This window comes from Crocodylus porosus, unplaced genomic scaffold, assembly GCF_001723895.1.
Source record: "Crocodylus porosus isolate Cpor-Errol unplaced genomic scaffold, CroPor_comp1, whole genome shotgun sequence".
Lineage (NCBI taxonomy): Eukaryota > Metazoa > Chordata > Crocodylia > Crocodylidae > Crocodylus > Crocodylus porosus.
In genome coordinates, this window is record NW_017728927.1 from 14,550,840 (window position 1) to 14,570,313 (window position 19,474).

At 47.5% G+C, this 19,474-nt stretch overlaps 1 protein-coding gene across 1 annotated transcript in view; it reads left to right on the plus strand.

Moving 5' to 3' along the window:
• The first annotated feature begins 291 nt into the window (after positions 1-291).
• The window catches only part of ADAP1 (ArfGAP with dual PH domains 1), a 91,703-nt gene continuing 72,520 nt past the window's right edge, over positions 292-19,474 (plus strand). The window contains exons 1-3 of the mRNA XM_019542156.1: positions 292-307; positions 1,224-1,387; positions 7,042-7,133. Of these exons, the coding sequence (XP_019397701.1) occupies positions 292-307; positions 1,224-1,387; positions 7,042-7,133 (272 nt within the window). The remainder of the gene's footprint in view (positions 308-1,223; positions 1,388-7,041; positions 7,134-19,474) is intronic.

Here is a 19,474-nt window from a genome sequence, read left to right on the forward strand (position 1 = left end):
AGGGTTGCTGTGTAGCTGGCGTCTCCTCAACCATTGCCGCCTTATGCTGATTCCTTCAGCTCTGTCAGACTAATTGCAATAAAAGTGGACCATTAAATATGTATAAGGAGAAAAACTATTCCCTTCCTTGTTATAAATAATTACTGCCCTGTGTAGAGTAAATGTTTAGCATAATTACTGCAAGAGAATAAACAAATTCTGACTGTGCAGGAGAGTGATAGAGTCGTCCCCACCCCCCGCCCCCCGTAGTCACCGATGGCCTGATCCAGTGCAAAGTGCGTCTCTGCCCCTATGGACTTTAGCAGGGGTAAGGATGTCCGACTGCTCTGGGAATATGGTGGGATCAGGCCCTAAATTGGGAATAGAGGTGCAAAAATGGACTTGTATGAGAGTTTTGCAACTGATTTAGTTGCTGGGAAGGAAACTCTTCTTCTTGGATTCAGGTGGACTTGTGAGAGCTGACATTTATTACTCAAGAGTTCAACCAAAGCTTCTTGTATTGGGATTGTTTGTGACGCAGGAGGAGGCTGGTGTGTGGGGGTCCTAGCCTGGCAGTTGTTGTTTTTCTCTGTTAATCTCTTCAGGTTATTTTAACCCTTTGTTTTAGGAAATGCAATCTAGTACATGTTCAGGGGTAACTCTCTTCCACTCAAAGGTTGAAAAACTCTCCTGGCTGAGATGCCTTTCCTGTCGTGTAATGTCAGTGACTGTGAGCCTCAGTGCTAGAACTTCTATATTCTCGTGATGTCTTGCTGGCTTTTTATGACTTTCTCAGTTGAATTTTTTAATGTATTTTATTGTTGTGTACTGTGCCTCATGTTCTTAGCAGGAGGTGGGTTTATCAAGAAAATGTAGAAAGTCTCTTTGTTTTCTGTGCAAATGCAGAGAATAAAGAGAGAGTGAATTTTGTGATAGTTATTTATGCAATTAGATGTTCAGTTTGTATTCACACAATTTGTGCATGCAATTGCTGCCCTAGTGCGTGCAAAGGTAGCTTTGTGCAAACACAAGGAGGACCAGATATTTGCAAATGCACTGTTGATCACTTTGAAGGTCAGACTTTCAAGTTTGCTTTTTGCATGTACATTTTATATGTGTATTGAGCACTCTTAGAATGAGAACTTCGCTTTTGTAAAGGTATCTTGAGCCTTGAAGATGTCCAGATTGCATTATTTTGTATTCCACTTCCGCCCCCCTCCTCCTTGCTACGTTTTGTACTCCAGTTCATTGTAATGCTATTTTCCTTTGGCTTTCAGACCCAGACTGGGCATCCTACAGCCTAGGACTGTTCATCTGTTTGAATTGTGCCGGATTACATCGCAGTATTCCCCAAGTCAGCAAACTGAAATCTATTCAGTTGGATGAGTGGGATGATGCACAAGTTGAGGTACGTGGAATTTAACATTCAACACAGAATTTGCGAAGCGGCAATCTGGCTTATTTATCACTGGTTCAAACATCAGCCAAGTCTAGGCTGTGCCTTTTGGCTCCAGTAAACCAAAATAAGGGCCCTGAAACCGTTTCTGAGGGTGGGGGAGAGAGCTCTGTAGCTATGAATGTAATCCTTTGTGCAGCCTATGTAATAACTAACAAGCAACAAGTGCATTTTCCAGATACAAGATGTTTATACTGTGGAATAAATCAGCTTCATTTCCTAATCCTTCTAAAGACCATCCCAGTGAATCTTATTTTATGGTTGACAGTCATCCCTCTCCCACCCAATTGTAGTATAGTTATTGCTGTCCCTAAGATGAGAATAGACTCTATCAAAGTCTCTTCCAGAAAAAGTCTTCTACCTGTGAAACCCAATCCTCTCGCAAGAAGAGCCTTGCCTGCCTAAGCCTCTCAAGAAGCTTTAAACTCGGTGATAGCAAATATATCAATTAAAAAAAAAAAAAAGTGGAATGAACACAATCGGGTGGATGAAATTGCATATGACAGCCCTGTCAAAAAAGGAGGATGCTTTTAACAGCCCTGCTTTATCTTGAGTTTATTATATTTGACCAGTCTCAATTCCTGGAGTCATGTGACTTTTTTTTTTTTAACATGAGAAAAATTGGCTTTTATTTTAAAAGAAAGGATATAGTCTTGGTGACCATTGTAAAAAAGCTTGAACATGTAACCCCAATGTAAATTGGGGGCAGGAGGCATTTATTCATGTTTTGAAAGCTTGGGGTTTGCACTATATTGCAAGACCCTCTGCTGAGGGAAACTGTGGCTGGCTTGGGTTTCATCGAAAGAAGGAGCTTTCTCTATATTCCGATGTCGTTCGCTATTGAATCGGGGGAGCATGAAAATGTGTAGCTGTGTAGGTTTCCAGCTTATCAACTGATGGAATTAGATCAGTAGGAAATGAAGGCCAATACAGGCAGGAGATGCAGGATTCCCATGCAAGTTTGTCATGTCAGAGTACAGCGAACAGCTCCGCATTACACAGGGACCGTTGCTGCTGAGATGTAGTAGTAAGTAGTTTTAAAGGTGCCTTAATTTATTAAGTTAACTACCTCCTGTTGGTTTCTTCTTTAGCAAACCTAGATTTTAGCCTTACTTGTGACAGTGGCATGGTGGGGACCTTAGGTATGTCACTTGAGGGCTCAGCTTTTCCAAAGTACTCTGACTTTTGGGTTTCTCCAGTCTTGGCTGGCTACTCCACAGTAGCGGGAGCTCAGCATTGATGTCCCCTATGACATCAGAGGGCATTGCGAGTACCCAGGACCTCTGAGCATCAGGCCCAAGGTATCTTGATGGCCCCCAAATTCAGAGCCCATGTCTTAGAAACTGCATGACATCTGATCTCCATTGAAGTCAGTGGGGATGAGGGGGAATCTCTCATTGAGGTAGAGTTAGAATTTCAGTCCTGGATGCTAACTTTCCCCGACTTATAGAACAGGGCTGATGATATCAGTTGTTGCTCAGTAAGTGTTAGGAGTGCATTTTCTGTTAGGGGTGTGCAAAGTGGGCCTTATTCAATTCAGATTCGGCCTGAACTGGGGGCAGGGATTCAATTCGTTGATTCGGATCACTGTCCCTGATTCAATTTGGCCAAATCCGAATCTGAAGATTTGATGCTGTTTCAGAGAATCAGTGATTCAGACATAGACATTTTTTTAAAAACTGTGTCTACATACGAGGTACCAGCGCAGCTCATGATCACTGCAGTGCTGGGGCGCATGGAGCGTCCCACAGGAGTGCAGGGGGGCCCTCCACATGCTCAGCAGTGAGCCCAGAAGTGGATTGGAAGTGCTTCCAGTCCACTTCTGGGTCTGCCGGGAAGTGCACTGGGGGGCTCCCCACACCCTCCCAGCTCAGTGATCAGCCACAGGGGGACCCTGGGTGCCTCCCCAACCCAGGAGGCACCAGTTGCCGATCCAGGGAGGTATGGGGGGAGGGCCCTGTGCACTCCCCGGCGGACCTGGAAGTGCTTCCGGTCCACTTCCAGATCTGCTGCCAAGTGCACTGGGGAGCCCCCCATGCTCCCGTGGGATACTCCGTGCATCCCAGCGCCACAGCACTCGCCAGCCCCTGCTACCTAGAGGTTTGTAGAAAAAACATTTAAAGCTGTGTCTTTGTCCAAATCTCCGAATCTTTCTGAATTGATTTGGAGGGTTCAGATTCGATTCAGAGAGATTAAAGGGTCTCCTGAGGCAGAGATTTGGCCACCGAATCAGGTCAAATCTCCGCCGAATTGAATCTGGGACCGAAGCTTCATGCAGCCTTATTTTCTATTGAAGCCAGTGTTTCCCAACCGGTGTGCCGCAGCATTGTGGGCTGGAGCCACAGCCCCCAACCTGCTCCTGCTGTGGACACAGACAGACGGGGAGCGTGGCTGCAGCCCAAAATGCTGTCCAGCTGGCCGCACACCACCCCTCCCCAGCAACATCTAGCTGGCCAGGCGCCGTTCCCGCCCCCTCCCAACCCCCTCCTGCTCTGCATCCGGTGTGCTGCGGTGCTTCTTTATTTAGGTAAGTGTGCAGTGGGGCGACAAGGTTGGGAAATGCTGATGTAGACCACTGAGTGTCAGAGGCAGGAAGAGAACTTGAGGCCTCTAGGTCCCCAGCTCCTTGCTGGTGGTTCAATGCTTCCTGGTATTGCAGTGCTGGCAGGTGGGAGGGCAACATCGTAGTCTGTGCTGTGTTATAAACAGTAAGTGTGGAATTAATGGCAGTCTACCTCTTCTGCTTTCTGTTCTGCTTTAAGGCTCTTCAGGCTATTTATAAATTTCTAAGGGCTGCATCTTTCAGTATCTGCAGGATGATTTCAGATTCGGTAATAGCATCTTGTCATTGTTTGGCCTAATTTTAAATGAAAGAAAAAATACCTGCCAAGCTAGTCCCATGTTAAGGTTAAAAATAAGCGTGTCTTGTTCTGCCATAAAGAGCCATATGCTTTACTTTTACTGGGGCAAACACCAGAGGGTGGGATCGTGTCAGCCTGTCCCCCTTCTTGTTTGGTTAAACTCTCATTGGCTTTAGTGGATGGCTATATGCTTCCTGCCTTGTATTGCACAACTGTAAGAAAACCGATGGCACTCCATAACATCCAGTCCAAGGCAGGTTGTTTTGGGCCTTGACCTGTCATTCCTTGCGCACCGGTGAGAATCCTGAATGTGGGCCGATGGCAAGATGTGCTCCCTGATTCATTGGCTCACCCCAAGTCCAGCAATGACAAGGAAGACATTTTGCACGGTATCGGGGAGCGCTCTGCCTCTCATAAGCCTCTCCCCAGAATGGCTGGACTTCCTTTTCCACAGTGTTTCAAAGGAACGTGGCTCATGCTGGTCGTGTCTCAGGAGAGCAGTCATGCAGATCGTCAGTCCCTGGTCACACTCCCCCACTGGTGTGAATTGCAAGGACTCTTGTCAATACAGCTTTGACATACAACTTCTTTCCGTAATGCAGGGGTGGGCAAAGTGTGGCCTGTGGGCTGGATCTGGCCTGCCAAATGATTCTCTCTGGCCTGTGGCTGCTCCTCTGAAGATGAATTGTATCTGGCCCACAGCTGCCCTGGCTTTTGGCACCTCTTGCCCTTCTTCCTTCCCCATGCTGTAGCCAGTTGCAGGAGCAGCTCCAGTGGCCAGGCAGCCATTCCCTGTCCTGGTCCACCCCTCCCCGCCCTACCACACAGCCCCCAGTGTAGACGCCAAGGCAGGGGATGTTGAGCTCCTGGGAAGGCTATCTGCGTGCAGCTCTGACCGTGCGGCTGTTCGCAGACCAGACAGCCCTGCCCAGCAAGAGTCAAAGCTCGGGTCTGGTTCTCCCCACTGGCAGGGAAAGAGGGTCAGGAGCCGGAGGTTATCCGGACCCTGCGGGGCCGGGCTGGGGCCTGGTAGCGGTGCGAGCTCTGCTAACATGGTGCTGCGCTGTGTTCCCGCGTGCTGCTTCGGGCTGCGCTATGTGGGCACAGCTGGAGCAGCTCGTGTGGCTCCTGCCTGACCCTGGCATGTGGCCTGACTCCAGCCCCAAGTCCCTGGCACGTGGCCAGGTCAGTCGGGAGCTTCACCAGATAATCCAGCTGTGTCTTCATGGCCTGAACCAGTATGTGGGAACACAGTGTGGCACTGGCCCAGCCTGGCTGCACGTGACTGGGTTTGTGCTGCTCTATGTTCCCCACGTGCCCCTTCGGGCCGTGTGGGTGCAGCTGGTGTGGCTCCTGCCCAGCCCAGCCATGTGCTGGGTACTTGGGGGAGAGGAAGGGTACAGGGAGAGTGCAGGGAGCTTGTGTATGTGTGTCTGCTTGCGTGTGCCTGTGTGCGTGCATGTTTGTCTGCACATGTGCATGTGTGTGGTCCTCAACAGCTCTATAAAGCTTGGTAAGTGACCCTCCAGCCCCAATAATTGCCCACCCCTGCCCTAATGGCAGGGGCCTGAATCTGCTTACAGTGCACTGTAATTACTAAGGGCAGTGGATCCTCATGCACCAGCAGCCATAGGGAGCTCTCTCGAAAGAGCTGGGTTACTTGAGTGGCATTGCTCTGGCGTTTTGCCCTGCACATGCTGATCACTTAATCTCTCCCAAATAGCATAAGGATTTACAGATTTTTTTTTTTTTTTTTTTTTTAAAGTCAAAGGATCATTAGTGGAGGGTGTTCTCTCTCTCTCTAGGGTGTGAGTGTAGCTGGGAGCAGGCTTGATGTCAGATTGTACCCTCCAGATTGTACCGATTGCAGCAGGAGACGGTTGCCTGATGGCAAAACTTGGCGTGTCCCAAAGTATGAAATGGAATATACTTGGTCAGATTGTGTCCTCACTTGCATGTGTTTGGCTCCCATGCAAACGAGCGTGGATCTCTCACGTCTGACCAATGCCTGGGTTTGTCCTGTGGATGTGAACAAGACGGAGCATCCACCTTTGTTGGAAGGAGGCTGTTAATTCTCATCCTTCTGCCAGCCTCTGTGGTACCCTCCCTGATGTGTAGCCTCCTGAGAGCAACTGGTTAGAAGAGATAGAAACTCAACTAGCTGACAGCTGAGTCTGGTTCCTTTGGAGGGAGGAGTGGGAGCTTCTCCTGTAAGTAATAAGCAGTTTGCTGTGGGGCTTTCCATGCCAGACGTACTACAGAGAATCCCTTCATTTTCTGTGCCCATGGAGAGAGTTGTACCAACCTGCATCCCAGGACACATTGAACATGAGATGTTTCGAGTGCTTCACATCCCTCTGGTATGACTCTTGGGTCCCATCCTGTGGACACATCCATAGTAGACTTGGTGTTTCCATCCATAAGTATCTCACATGGAGCCATCTAATAAGTGTATGCGACACGGCTGGGGTGGTCAATCAGTGGTACACATGCCAGAAGTGACCTGGGCCAGCCTCTGCGTGGCATGTAGAAGATCGGGAAGGGGACAGGTCGCACAATGGTAGGTAGGGCAAGGAGCAGAAAACAGCAGCAGGTTGGGCAGGGAGCACAAGGCAGGGAGCAGAAATGTTGACTCCCACTGACATATGGTATTGTTTTATTCTGGAGAAATTTTGGAGGGTGAGGAAACCAGGGCTAACACTGCTCAATTTTTACTGTTTGGTTGTTTTTTTTTTTCTTTTGCAGTTTCTGGCCTCGAATGGAAACAATGTAGCAAAAGCAAAGTATGAATCTAAAATGCCACCATTTTATTACAAGCCAACATCTCTTGACTGTCAGTAAGTAACTAAATATCTTTGTTGGTAAACAGCCTTTATTTGTTTTCTCAGCTGCTGCCTCTAATATTTTAGCTTGTACCGCACATGGAGTTTTATTTAATAACTACCGTTGGATGATGCAGGGGGAATCAATTGCTTGGTCATTCCCTAGATCCTTCAGTAGCTAATGCTATAAAAATGCCAATTTTTAACTCCTCCATCTTTCTAAATAGTTCTTCTTCAAGAAAACATACTCCAAGATGCTACTCTCTCAACTGGAAAGATGCTGTTTTTATTAGTGCCACAGTTAACTCAGTATGTCCAGGAAATAAGGTTTCGGGCTAGGACAAGTGCAGAGAGGCTCTCCATGGTTGTGTCTGGAGTCACCGTTCACCCAAGGCAGGTGCTGGAGTTGTAGACCCAACCTTCTTGAACTCCCATAGTCTGTTCCACATTACGTTGCTCTAGCACTGGGAAGGGAAAGAGAGGATTGGAGTATATTGGTCTTTCACTTCAATTCATTCATAAGGCCCAATCCAGCAAGGGGATGAGCACACTTGACAACTCTTGTAGTCAGCTTGTTGCAGGATGGGGACCCTGGAAGGAAATGCACTTAAGGACGGAGTCACAGCGGCTTTGTCTACAAGTGCATTAATGCGCTGTTGTTACTGCGCATTAAGTTTAGCACGTGTTATAACAGGTACTAACTCAATGTGCAGTACGTTACTGTGCAGTAGTGCCGGCTCCGTCTTTTAGTGATGCTAATGCGCGTTAGACCAGTTCTACAGTGCATTAGCACGGCTTTTGCTGTGATGCGGTAATGTCTACTGCACATTTAGTGTCTTGTGTAAATGCGCCCAGTGTTGCCTGAAAGGCAGGTGACTTCACCTACTGTTCCTCCCAGCTGTGTCACCCCTGCAGATGTTGTTTCAGGTAATGAGATGAGTTGAAGAAGGAGGTTTTGCTTATTGGTTTGGAAGTGCATTCCCAGCTTGAGCAATCCTGGGAAGTACTAAAACTGAGTCAAGACTGTTTGGCCCAAGATGAGGAGAAGAGTTTGGAGGATTCACAGGATTCTCTGTAGGTGTCCTTAGATTTTAAGCTAGGAGGCACCACTGATCATCTGGTCTGACCCCTGACCCTGCTGCAATGCTCCATGTTGGATGTTGGAAGCCCCAGGGGTGAGAGCATGTATCCAGACCTAGTAAAAAAGTTGTTCATTTGCAAAGTGTTTGCAGATCTTGTTTTTATTCTAAAATGATTCTTGGCAACCATTCTCAGCACTTGCAATTATAGGAATGATTGGAAAATGATGGTAAATCGCTCTGTTATGCCATGATCAGTGCATAGCACTTATCTCAGTGGGATTATTTCTATAAAGGAAAACAGTGTCGTCTTTATCCCTCAAAAACCCTGGTCCTTTTCAGAAAGTTACTACACTGTTCTCCATCAGTAAAGCACATAGCATCCCCGAGGTGCTCAGTCAGAGCCCCATTTATTGCAGAGAGTAATGTTTCTCAGGATCGATTAGAAAAACCTCTTTCATGGTCCTTTAAGACTGCATTCATTTTATTAGGGAAAAATAAAAAAAAAATTCAGGCTGGACTATGGAAGCTCAGTTGCCCTCTCAAAGACTTGTCATTTAAAGGGGAAAAGATTGCTTCTTTACATATGTATGCAATATATGTGCTAATTTGATGTCTTTTTTACTCAGAATTTCTTTCTCTGTAGAGGGGGTAAGGTTTAGTGACTTGATTTACAGGGAATGCAGAACCTTTCTGATTCTAGCCTTACCTCTGACAGGCCTGTGGGCTTCACTCTGGCATTTATTATTGTCATTATTTATAACAGTAATCTCCCACCTTATCCAGAAAGGCTCAGAGCAGCCTACAATGAATGACAAATAACACACGGATAAGGAACACAACAGCAGGCTTCCAAAACAACACTCCCAAGTTTTGAAAACTTGTCCCCTGACTCCCACATCCTTGCCTGTCACCCTTAAAAGCAAATCATTTGGCCAGTCCCAGCTATATCACTTTATAGCTATAGGCTCTGTAAACTCTCCTCCTTTGAGCGATTTCCAACAAGGTCAACGGCATTTCACTTGTGATTAAGGACTCTTTGTATGAATTGAGGTGTGAAAGTTAACGTTGGTTATTTAGTACAACCTCTGTTCTCTAGAGGGCTGTAACGTGACTTTTCCAAGGTCACCGAGCCACTCAGTGACAGAATCCAGCAGCTTCCACCTGCGGGTCCCACCCTGAATCGATAAGAGCGTGGTGCTTTCCCCTCCTCTCCCCCCGGAAGTCGCTTGACCTCTTTGACTCCCAGGCTCTGTTTCCTCATTCGCATATAGGGGAAATGATACTCGGGTAAATCATTCCTGATGCTTCCAGTACCATTTTGATTGACCTTTGTTTGAAGATTGTACTTTGAGTGGGTAACCACATTTTTTTTTAAAAAATTTTTTCCCCGTTCCTTGAGTGCCTGCTTCTGGTTACATGGTGCCTAGTACAGGAACGGGCTTTCTGGTGTTTCCAGCGTAGGGATCTAGTCGCTTTTGAAATAAGAACTGTGTTGCATTGGGTCTGCAGATGGCTTAGCACTGCTAATAAAGCCACAAGCTAGCTGGCTTGGACCCAAATCACATCCTGCTTCTTACTGAGGGGCTCAGTAACAATGGTTTTCTTGCAACCTCGAAACAGTCTTCTTGAGTCTCCAGGAGTGGTGCACATCTGTGCTGTCCCTAATATAGGTCTGTGGTATCCTGTCTCCATTTATCCCTGTGCTTTAATTGTTAACAGTATCTTGTTGGCTTGCCATCATTCTGCTCTATGCATCTGCAACGGGAAATTATTGCTAACCCCCCCTCACTGCTCCAAGTGTTGGATTGAAACCAAGATATCTATTTGGGCAGAACATTATTCGTGTTTCTTTCCCCAGAACATTATTCATTCTTTTTTTCTTAGCATCTCTTCTGATGCAGAGAAGAACGGGCTAAAATGCAGTCTCTCTGCCAGGAGTTGCTTGACACCTATGCCATCAATGGCTGGAAGACTAATGCAATGAATGGGCAGTTTCACTGAGCTCTTGTAGTTAAAATAGGCTCCAGGATATTGCTGGGATTTTGAACCACATGGATTTTTTATTTCTTGCATTTCCAGGACTCTTGCATGTAGAGTTAAAGATGGGGAGTTTAGCATTCCCCTAATTATAGCTGTGTAAGGCTTTTATTAATGAACAACATCTCACAATCCTGTAGGGCTTTGCCATCAAGGAACCCACAGCTCCTTAAGAGCTACTGGCCTGAGCTGTTACCAATCCCATGGGCTTCATTAATTGTGGGTACTCAGCCCCTCTGAAAATCTCTCCTTTTCACATCTCACTGGAGTGCAGCATCCTACCCTAGGGTCAGAGATGAGAAGTGAAGACTATCATACCCAACTGGTTTCATAAGCATACTTCCCAGTGTTGCCCTGGCTAGGGCAGGAGAGCTTTAGTGCCTGCTTTAGTTTAATGAGACTTGCTGGGCAAAACCCTCTGCAATCTTTTTCTATCTTTTGTGACTCAGTTAAAATTAAAACTACCTCTCTTTTTTTTTTTTACATGTTGGATGTAGCAGCTGCCCTGATATTACAATGGCAGGGACTGTATTAGTTCCTAGGCTGATTACCTTCACATTTCCTGGGGCTCTACTTGGGACAACATGCTGAATATGCTAAAGTCCCTTGACACATATTCTGACCTCCTGTAGGGATAGCTATAGGAGAGGAGGCTATTGAGAGAAGGCCCAAAGATACTTCCCTCTGCCTGCTGGCTCCAAAAGAAGAGCTGAAGAGAGCTTGTGCAGGGGAGCTTGTGTGTGTATGTGTGTCTGCTTGCACATGCCTGTGTGCACGTGCATGTGCATGCATGTGGTCCTTAACTACAAAGTTTGGTAAGTGGCCCTCCAGGCCAAATACTTGCCCACGCCTGCTCTAATGGCAGGGACCTGAGTCTGCTTACAATGCACTGTAATTACTGAGGGTCAGTGGTCACAAGACTCTTGCTCTCCCTCTGTGAAGGCTGATAACGAGGGGAGAAAGGGAAAAGAGCGCTACAAGGTTCTCTTTGGGGAACTCCTGCCTCCTGCCCTCGCAGGAAGAATCGTAGGAAAGTTCGGTTTGGAAGGGACCTCAGGATGTCATCTAGTCTGACCTGCCCAAAGCAGGACCTTCCCCAACTAGATCATCCCAGCCAAGGCTTTGTCTAGCCGGGTCTTCAAAACCTCCAAGGATGGAGAGTCCACCACCTCCCTGGGTAACCTGCTCCAGTGTTTTACTACCCTCCTAGTGAGAGGGTTTTTCCTAATTTCTAACCTAAACTTCCCTTGCTACAACTTGAACCCGTTGCTCCTTGTCCTGTCATCTGAGAACAGTCCAGCTCCATCCTCTTTGGACCCACTTTTCAGGTAGTTAAAGGCTGCTGTCAAATCTCCCCTCAGTCTTCTCTTCTCCAGGCTAAATAAGCCCAGTTCCCTCAGCCTCTCAAGTCGTGTTCCCCTGCTCCCTCGCCATTTTTGTTGCTCTCCGCCGTACTCTACAATTTGTCCACATCCTTTCTGTAGTGGGGGGCCCAAAAGTGGACACAAGAAAAGTCCACAGGATGGGGCCCACAGTCTTCTCGCTGCAATTGATACTTCAGGAAGGGGGTGATGGTAGGGAAATCTTCCTCTTGGCAGCTTGTTGGGGGGGGGGGGCTCTAACCCTACATTGTCTAGCAGGCTCTGTGTCTCTGCCAAAGCTCTTTAGTTCTTGCCAGGATGGTCCGTGTGACTCCTGGGAGTGCACCAGCCCACCCTCCAACCCCTGTTGTTCTTGACGAGCCTGTTGTCGGGGTTAGAATTTGTGCCAATGCAACACCTTCTATTCAGCACCCCCCAGGTTTGAAATTTGGTTGAGAACAAGGCGGATGGAGTCCATCTCTAGCCCGACTAAAACAACGTGCTGCACAGCCAGTATTCATGCTACTGTGCTGACTCTGTGCAGCTCAGAAACCACAAATATACTTGTCTGACTAGCCCCTAGGCAGATGCAAAAACCACCGTCCACTTTTGTAATGATGTCTGTCTGCAGCTGTTTCAAAATGCAGTCAACTGAGCTCTGCTTTTTGCCGCAGCTCAGGCTTCGCACTAGAATTTCTTCCCTTCGGGTTTCCCAGTTTTGCTGCCCCCGGCGAAGCTCCGCTAGGCAGAGCGCAGCACGGAAGAGATGCCAGCCGTGTCTCAACCCGTGCTTTGTCTGTACTTGCTCTGAGCAAAATTTGACAATGCTGCTTTTTAACAAAGGCCCAGAGTCTGTCTACAGGAGCGCTCTCAATGCTGCTCTTGTGGACTCGTCTCAGAAGTGACAGCAGCAATGGAAGGTTTTAGGGGAAAAGAATATTACATTGATACGATCTCTTGCAGTCACAGAATCCAATCGAATACCCGGTCGGAGTCTACAGCCAAGATGTCTGTTATAAGACATCGCTTTCCATACTGGCCAAGGAAGTTGGTTAGCAGTGGCTGGACTAGCTGAGCAGGGCCCTGTGTGGACGGTAGGTTTGACATCTGTGACAGACACAAAACCAGAAGTGCAGATAGCAAGGACGGCTTAAAGCGGAGTAAAGGCAGGACATACTTCAGGCTTAAGCCTATTAATTCTACTAGCCTCTTCCTGCAGCTTTGGGAATCCCTTTGCTCCCACTGCTTGCGTCTAGAGATTTCCTCCAGGGAAATCCTCAGTGCAGTTCCTAAGTCCCAGGAGAAGAATGGAGAGAATGACACGGAACCAGCTCTCCTTTTGGCTTCTTTGGCTTTCCGCTTCCTGGGCAAACTTGATGGTTTCTCAGTTGCTGAAGCCCCAAGGCCAACTGTCTGCTGCATCCAGCTCAGTAGAAAGCAGGGGTGGGAGGGTTTTGTTCTGGCTCCCTGACCGTGTTGGTCCTCAGGCACAGTTTAGAGAAGTCTGGGGCTGCTCTGAAAGCCTCTGGTGCCCAAAGCACCATCTACCAGCTGAGGATGGATATTGCACCAAGCATCCCGCACCCAGCTCCCCTCCAGCCTGCAGCACAGCCCCTGCACCTGGAGGGAAGATGTGCAGCTAGCTCTTTCCCCACTGGGCAGTCCCTGTGGCTGAAGTGAAAGCCAATCTCCTGTGTTCCCGTACAACACGGGAGCAGGGCAGAGAACAAACCCTGCAGGAGCGTGATTCTGTCGTGTGTTGCTTGCCACTTTAGTAAGCTGGGCTCTTTGCACTGAGTGCTGTATCTGGTGAAATTGGGACAGCATTTACATTACAGGTCATATGAGGGACGGAGAGGGGATAGGATAAGAAAATGACTTATTTAGTGATCAGACTGCCCACAATAATTCAAGTCACCTGTTTGCTGCTTGCACCCAGCCTACCTTTGCTGGGTGCAAGCAGTGAGCATGTGACTTGAATTATGCATAGAGGACTGTTCAGAAAACAGCTGTGCCTGGATATAATCCTCTCTAAAGTGTTCCAGTTGTTGCCAAACAGTCCCTGCAACCTCTTATGGGCAGGAGTGGTACCAGTGACAAGGCTTCTCTGTGGACCAGGACACAGAAGTGATGGGATATAGGATCAGGCCCTGACTTAACAGAGCTTGAAGAAGGAACCATCAGTGCTCATCAGTAAAGACAAATCTTAATTTGGCTGGATGCCTTGCTGCAGGCTGCTTAGAAAACAGAGAGGAGTCCTTCCATTATATGCATTTTGCTTCGGTATTGGAGGTAAATCCATATCTCCGGCTAGTACTACGTGTTTACGTCATACTGTAATCTCACTGTAGTGAGCTGAGATGCAGCACGGGGAAGGTCACATACACTGGGGAAACACGCTGTACTTCCTATAAAATTCCTTGGACCAGATTTTGGTCTCAGTTATTCCAGGTTGTCATAGATGTAAGGATAGCATCTGGCCCTTGGTCTTAACCATTAAAGTTTAATGTATTAGGACTGAGTATCTGTGGGGTGGTGGGAGCTGCACTCCAGTTTAAATAAGAGCACAAAATGGCATGTGTTGTAGTGGGCTGTTTTCTTACCTAAGATTAGACATCAGGTCAGAGAGATCAAGTGCTTTCCACTTGAAATAGAAATAGAGATAATGAGAGGTAGGAAAAAAGTGATGGCTAGAATTGTTACTAAAGCCTGGCTTAAAAAGAAAATGGAAGTGTCCAATCATGTAAAGGACTCTTCTAGACAGAACAGTGGCCATTAAAAAGCATCGCTGATTGCACTTGTGTTACTGTGAATAGATGCTCCCTCCTCCTCCCCTCCTGCACAGCTCCGCAGCTCATTTAAGATTCTGAAAATTGGCTACGTTCTTCCCTTCCCGTGCCGTAGCCAGAATGAGGATTCTCTGTGCCAGGTTCAACCCCATTTCCCTCTTGTCTGCAGTCTCATTATCTTCACCTGAAGAACCGTAGGGCGTAGGCAGCTTTTCCTGGCTGTAACTGAATGGGATTTGGAAAGCCCTTTGGTTGATCGTAAGCAAAAGTCAAACCCAGGCACATACCACATGCGTCACCAAAGGCAGCCAGGGTGAATGTAGAAGAGGGCAGCTAAGTGTGTAAAACGGTAGGTAACCTTCACTTTTTGCAACAGGATTGCTCTCTGGGATTGAGCCAAAGTGCGGTAAGCCGAGCAGAAAGACTCCCGCTGACTTCAAGGTGCATTGGGCTGGGTCCTTCAATCTAAGCTGGAGTGGTGCACTTCAGCTTGAGATGTGCGCTCTCACTAGTGCCTGTATTCAGCAATTAAGAAAGACTTCTGTCTTTGTCGAGCTTTAATTGCCGTCGCACCCACTCAGAGAGACTGGCTGCGGTTCAGGAAGGATTATTATTTTTATTTTGGGAGTTGTTTTTAGAAATATTTAAGTAGGTGAGAATCCCTGAAACATCTGAAATGGGGCACTAGTTAATCCAGAGGTGGAAGGGGTGCGAGCAGGTGGCTGGCGTTCTGTTCTGCCGGGTGCTGAGCACACAACTGGGCCTCAATACATTATATAAAGATCTTGGGTATTGTGAAAAGTCCCTTGCATTTCTTATCCTGTTCTCCTTTTATTCAGATGCCCAGCTTGTGCTGCTGTGTGTTTTCTATGTGTAAATCACAAAGCAGGTGGCATTTATAAGCAGGTGGCATTTATGACAAAAAGCACTTGCTGACATTCCTGGCTCTTTACCTTTCTCATTTTGGTGTTTGTCTCATAACTGATACCTCAGGGTGTTTGTGGCTGGTCCGTGGCACGCTGCAGCAGGAGCGATTGCAGGACACCTGCCAACTGCTTGCAGAGCTTTTCAGAACTCCTCTCTCCTTTTGTCTGTCCTCTTTTTTTTTTTTTTAACATTTGGCAGAATCCCAGCCAGATTCCTTTGCATCTCATCCTACAATATAGTCTGCAGCCTGAATAGAGAGCCATTATCCAGTGCGATGTACCTACCTGGGAAGGTCTCTATTGTACAGCTTCACTGAGAACAAGGCAGGGAATTAGAGTGGATTTAACCCTGGCCTGGGATTCAGTAGAGCTGACAGCTTACTACTGACCTATTCTGTAACCTTTCCCAAGTCTCTTCCCACCTGCATGCTTTTTCCCTCTCGCTCTTTATCTGTTATGTGTATTTGGACTGTAACCACTTGAGGCAGACTGTCTATTGCTATGCGTTTGTACAGCACTTGGTGCATTGGGGTCCTGATCTCAGCTTGGAGTTACCATAATACAAAAAGTGAGTGTCTGAATAAGTTTTGCTAGGCCAGGGGTGGGGAATTACTTGGGCTGGCGGGCACCCCTTGTGAGGCTGTAATCTTTAATGTAGGTGACCTGTGCATGTTGCAGAATTAATCAGTCCCCCTTCTTCATCTCTTTCGTACCATGCTGGGAATAGGGCTCTGTGCAAACCTCTGCTGTTATCAAACAACTGGGCTCTTCAGCACTTTTCCTAAGTTGAGGTCACAAGCAGTCGCTTTCCAAAGTGAACATCTCAAAAGTTATGAGCATGTGAAAACAAGGGTATGTAATTGAATTTGACAGTAGCAGATGCTACTGTAACCTGTTGTCAATACTATTAAGATAAGCTGCTTTACCATAAAACATTGTGGTTGAAATGTTTCATTCTACAACTGACTCTGGCCTAGTTGATAAGATATTAAATCTAAACATTTTTCAGAGGAGGCACTTTCTGTGAGATGTTGTAAAAGGGCCTGCTTTTTCCGAGAGCAGATGCATAATACTTTCTGAGAAATCTGAGACAACGACCATGTCCAGAATGGCTGAATCTGGGTTTCAGGGCCCGGAATTATTTTGCAATACTGCCGTAAATCTACCCATTTTCTTGAATAGAAAAACTAACACCGTGGAAATGATCCATGCAAAGGTGAAATAAATTGAAAAGAAGCAGATGGTCCCATTCCTTCCTCACTGCCATTTTCACTTGCAGAGCAAAAGAACATATACTGTCTCTAAGTGGCAGTGGAAACTCCCCACGTACAAATCGTCTGGTCTTTGTCACTGGCTGATCAGTCAGTTCATTCATATGGATTTATTTTATTCCTGGAGGCAGTTGCTGTTGGATCAGACTAGTATAGACTATTGGGCTGTTTCCTGCATTGTTTTAATCCATGTGTCACCCAGCCCCAAATAACATAGAAAAATGAAATATTCAGTTTGGAACAATGACATTCCTGGATTCAGTCAGTTCACACTGGATCAGTATAACATTAACCTGCAGCAGCCACAGTGCCGGGGATTGCCTTATGCTCCCATGCTCCTCTGTGGGCTGTACTCCCGGGCTGGACTACGCCTTTTGGTGGTACAGATTTGTCACTTCCAAGAGGCAAGGTCATGATGTGGCATGGGCAAACAGACCATGGCCACAATGGGGACAGCAGGCTCCTGTGAGACATGAAGGGCTTGTTGACCCCAGCCCCGGTGAGGGACTGCACCCGTCCCAGCTGAGGCAGTTCGGTACACTTCGGTATCAGAAAAGGAACTTCCAGATCTGGAGTTTCTAATGCTGCCTAAATTGTCCGTGAAAGCAGCCCGGTTTTCCGCTCTGCTCTGTATAGGATGCTTCTTGGACATTCTTTTGCTTTGCAAGTGCAAATGGCTTTGAAGAAGTGAGGAAGGAGTGGGACCGTCTGCTCCTTTTCACTTAATTGCACCTCTGCATGGATCTTCCCCACCGTGTTAGTTTTTTTGTTTTGTTAGGCAGAGGCTTCTGAACCTGTGCCAGCTACTCTCTCTGTTTTGAAGGGCATGCGGCTGATCTCAACCCACTCCAGTGACTCGATTTAAAGCCTGTGTCTGTCCCCTGAACTTGAAACCAGCTGTGTTGTTAATGGATCCCTCTTCCTTAAGCAAACAGACGAAGAGAAGATTGAGAGGCGGTGTTTTCAAGCCTAGCACCAGCTTGCCCTTTCTTAGGCCTCTGTTTCTGCCATCTCCCAGCTCTGCTTTCATTCCTATTGAATTCGTAGAAGTCCTTTTTCCTTTGTTAAATCTGTTGTGTTGCTTTTTTTTTTTTTTTAATTCCCATTTGTTAAGTTGTTAATTACAGAATGAAGAGCCCACTAAGACCTTTCTGTTCCAGTTGCCAAGAATGGCGCATTCCCTGTAACAAATGGCACGGCAGACTGTAGGTGGGCTGCACTGTAGGTGGGCTGTAAAAGTTTGGATCAGATCAAGAAAGCTGTGCATCTTCTTAGCTTGGAAACACAAAAGCAGATCATTCCCAGAAAATAGGAAACTTGTTCAAGGGTGCAGAAACAATTGCTATACACCTATTACATGACCGTGTGCCTGATGCTTACCTCTATTCCCATTCTCAGAACTCCTTTTGAAGGCAACTGGGATTTCACATGTTGTGTTTTGTACCTCTCTATTTATGTGTTCCAGCTTTTTTACGCAGTGTAACTTTCCCATCAGTTCAACCAATGCAGAACCTACCTACCTTAAGGGAGTACACAACTAAACATGCAGAAATACGTTCCTAGCAGATTCTTGTAATGTCACCAAGGGCCTGTTGTAAATGAAGCAGGGCATGAGACTGAAAGTCTGCTGAAAACAGTGGAAGGGCTCTCATTGACTTCTCTAATCTATGGATTTGGCCTCCTATTTTGAAGACTTCAGTTGTTCAATTAACACCTGAATTCGTCACAATAGGAGGCCAAATCCAAAGATTTGGAAGATCTCGTAGCTAAAAGGGAGGCGCACACCCGATGGCAGGGAGGGGCCATCACCAGGGGGGATTATACTGCGGTTGCTCGGAGATGCAGGGGGCAGTCAGGAAGGCCAAGGCGGAGATCGGACTGGGACGAGCTTCCCGGGTCACGGACAACAAGAAGTCCTTTTTTAAATACATCGGGGGCAAAAAGAAGGTACCAGGTAACATGGGGCCCCTGCAAGACATGCTGGGAAACCTGGTCGTCACACCAGACGACATAGCTAACCTATTTAACAATTTCTTTGCCTCCATTTTCCTGAACAGGGACCAGATCAGCCCCCCACTGGGCCCCCCTCAGGCCCCAGGGGAGGCGCGCCTAGGCCAGCGGTCAGGGAGGACCTAGTCAGGGAACATCTGGAGGGTCTGGATGTATTTAAATCAGCTGGTCCGGACGATGTCCACCCCCGAGTGCTGAGGGAATTAGCTGAGGCCATTGCGGGACCCCTGGCACGGCTGTACGAGCACTCGTGGTGCTCTGGTGAGGTGCCAGAGGACTGGAAGAGGGCCAACGTGGTTCCCATCTTCAAAAAAGGGAGGAAGGAGGACCGGGAAACTATAGGCCAGTTAGTCTTACCTCGATCCTGGGCAAGCTTTTTGAGAGCATTATCCTGGCGCATGTCCCCGAAGGGCCGGTGGGGAAGAGTATGCCTAGGGGCAACCAACACGGGTTCATTAGCGGCAGGTCCCGTCAGACCAACCCGGTGGCCTTCTACAACCAGGTCACCAAATCCTTAGACACAGGGGTAGCAGCGGATGTAGTCTTTCTGGACTTTCGGAAGGCCTTCAACACCGTCTCTCACCCTGTTCTCGTTAAGAAACTGGGGGCTGTGGTGTCAACACCCACACAGTCAGATGGGTCACCAACTGGCTGGAGGGCCGCAGACAGAGTGGTGGTGGACGGGTCATGTTTGACCTGGAGGGATGTGGGCAGTGGGGTCTCCCAGGGCTCGGTCCTCGGGCCCGCACCGTTCAACATCTTCATCAGTGACTTGAACGAGGGGGTAAAAAGCACCCTGTTCAAATTTGCTGACGACACTAAGATGTGGGGGGATGTGGGCACGCTAGAAGGGAGGAATAGGCTGCAATCGGACCTAGAC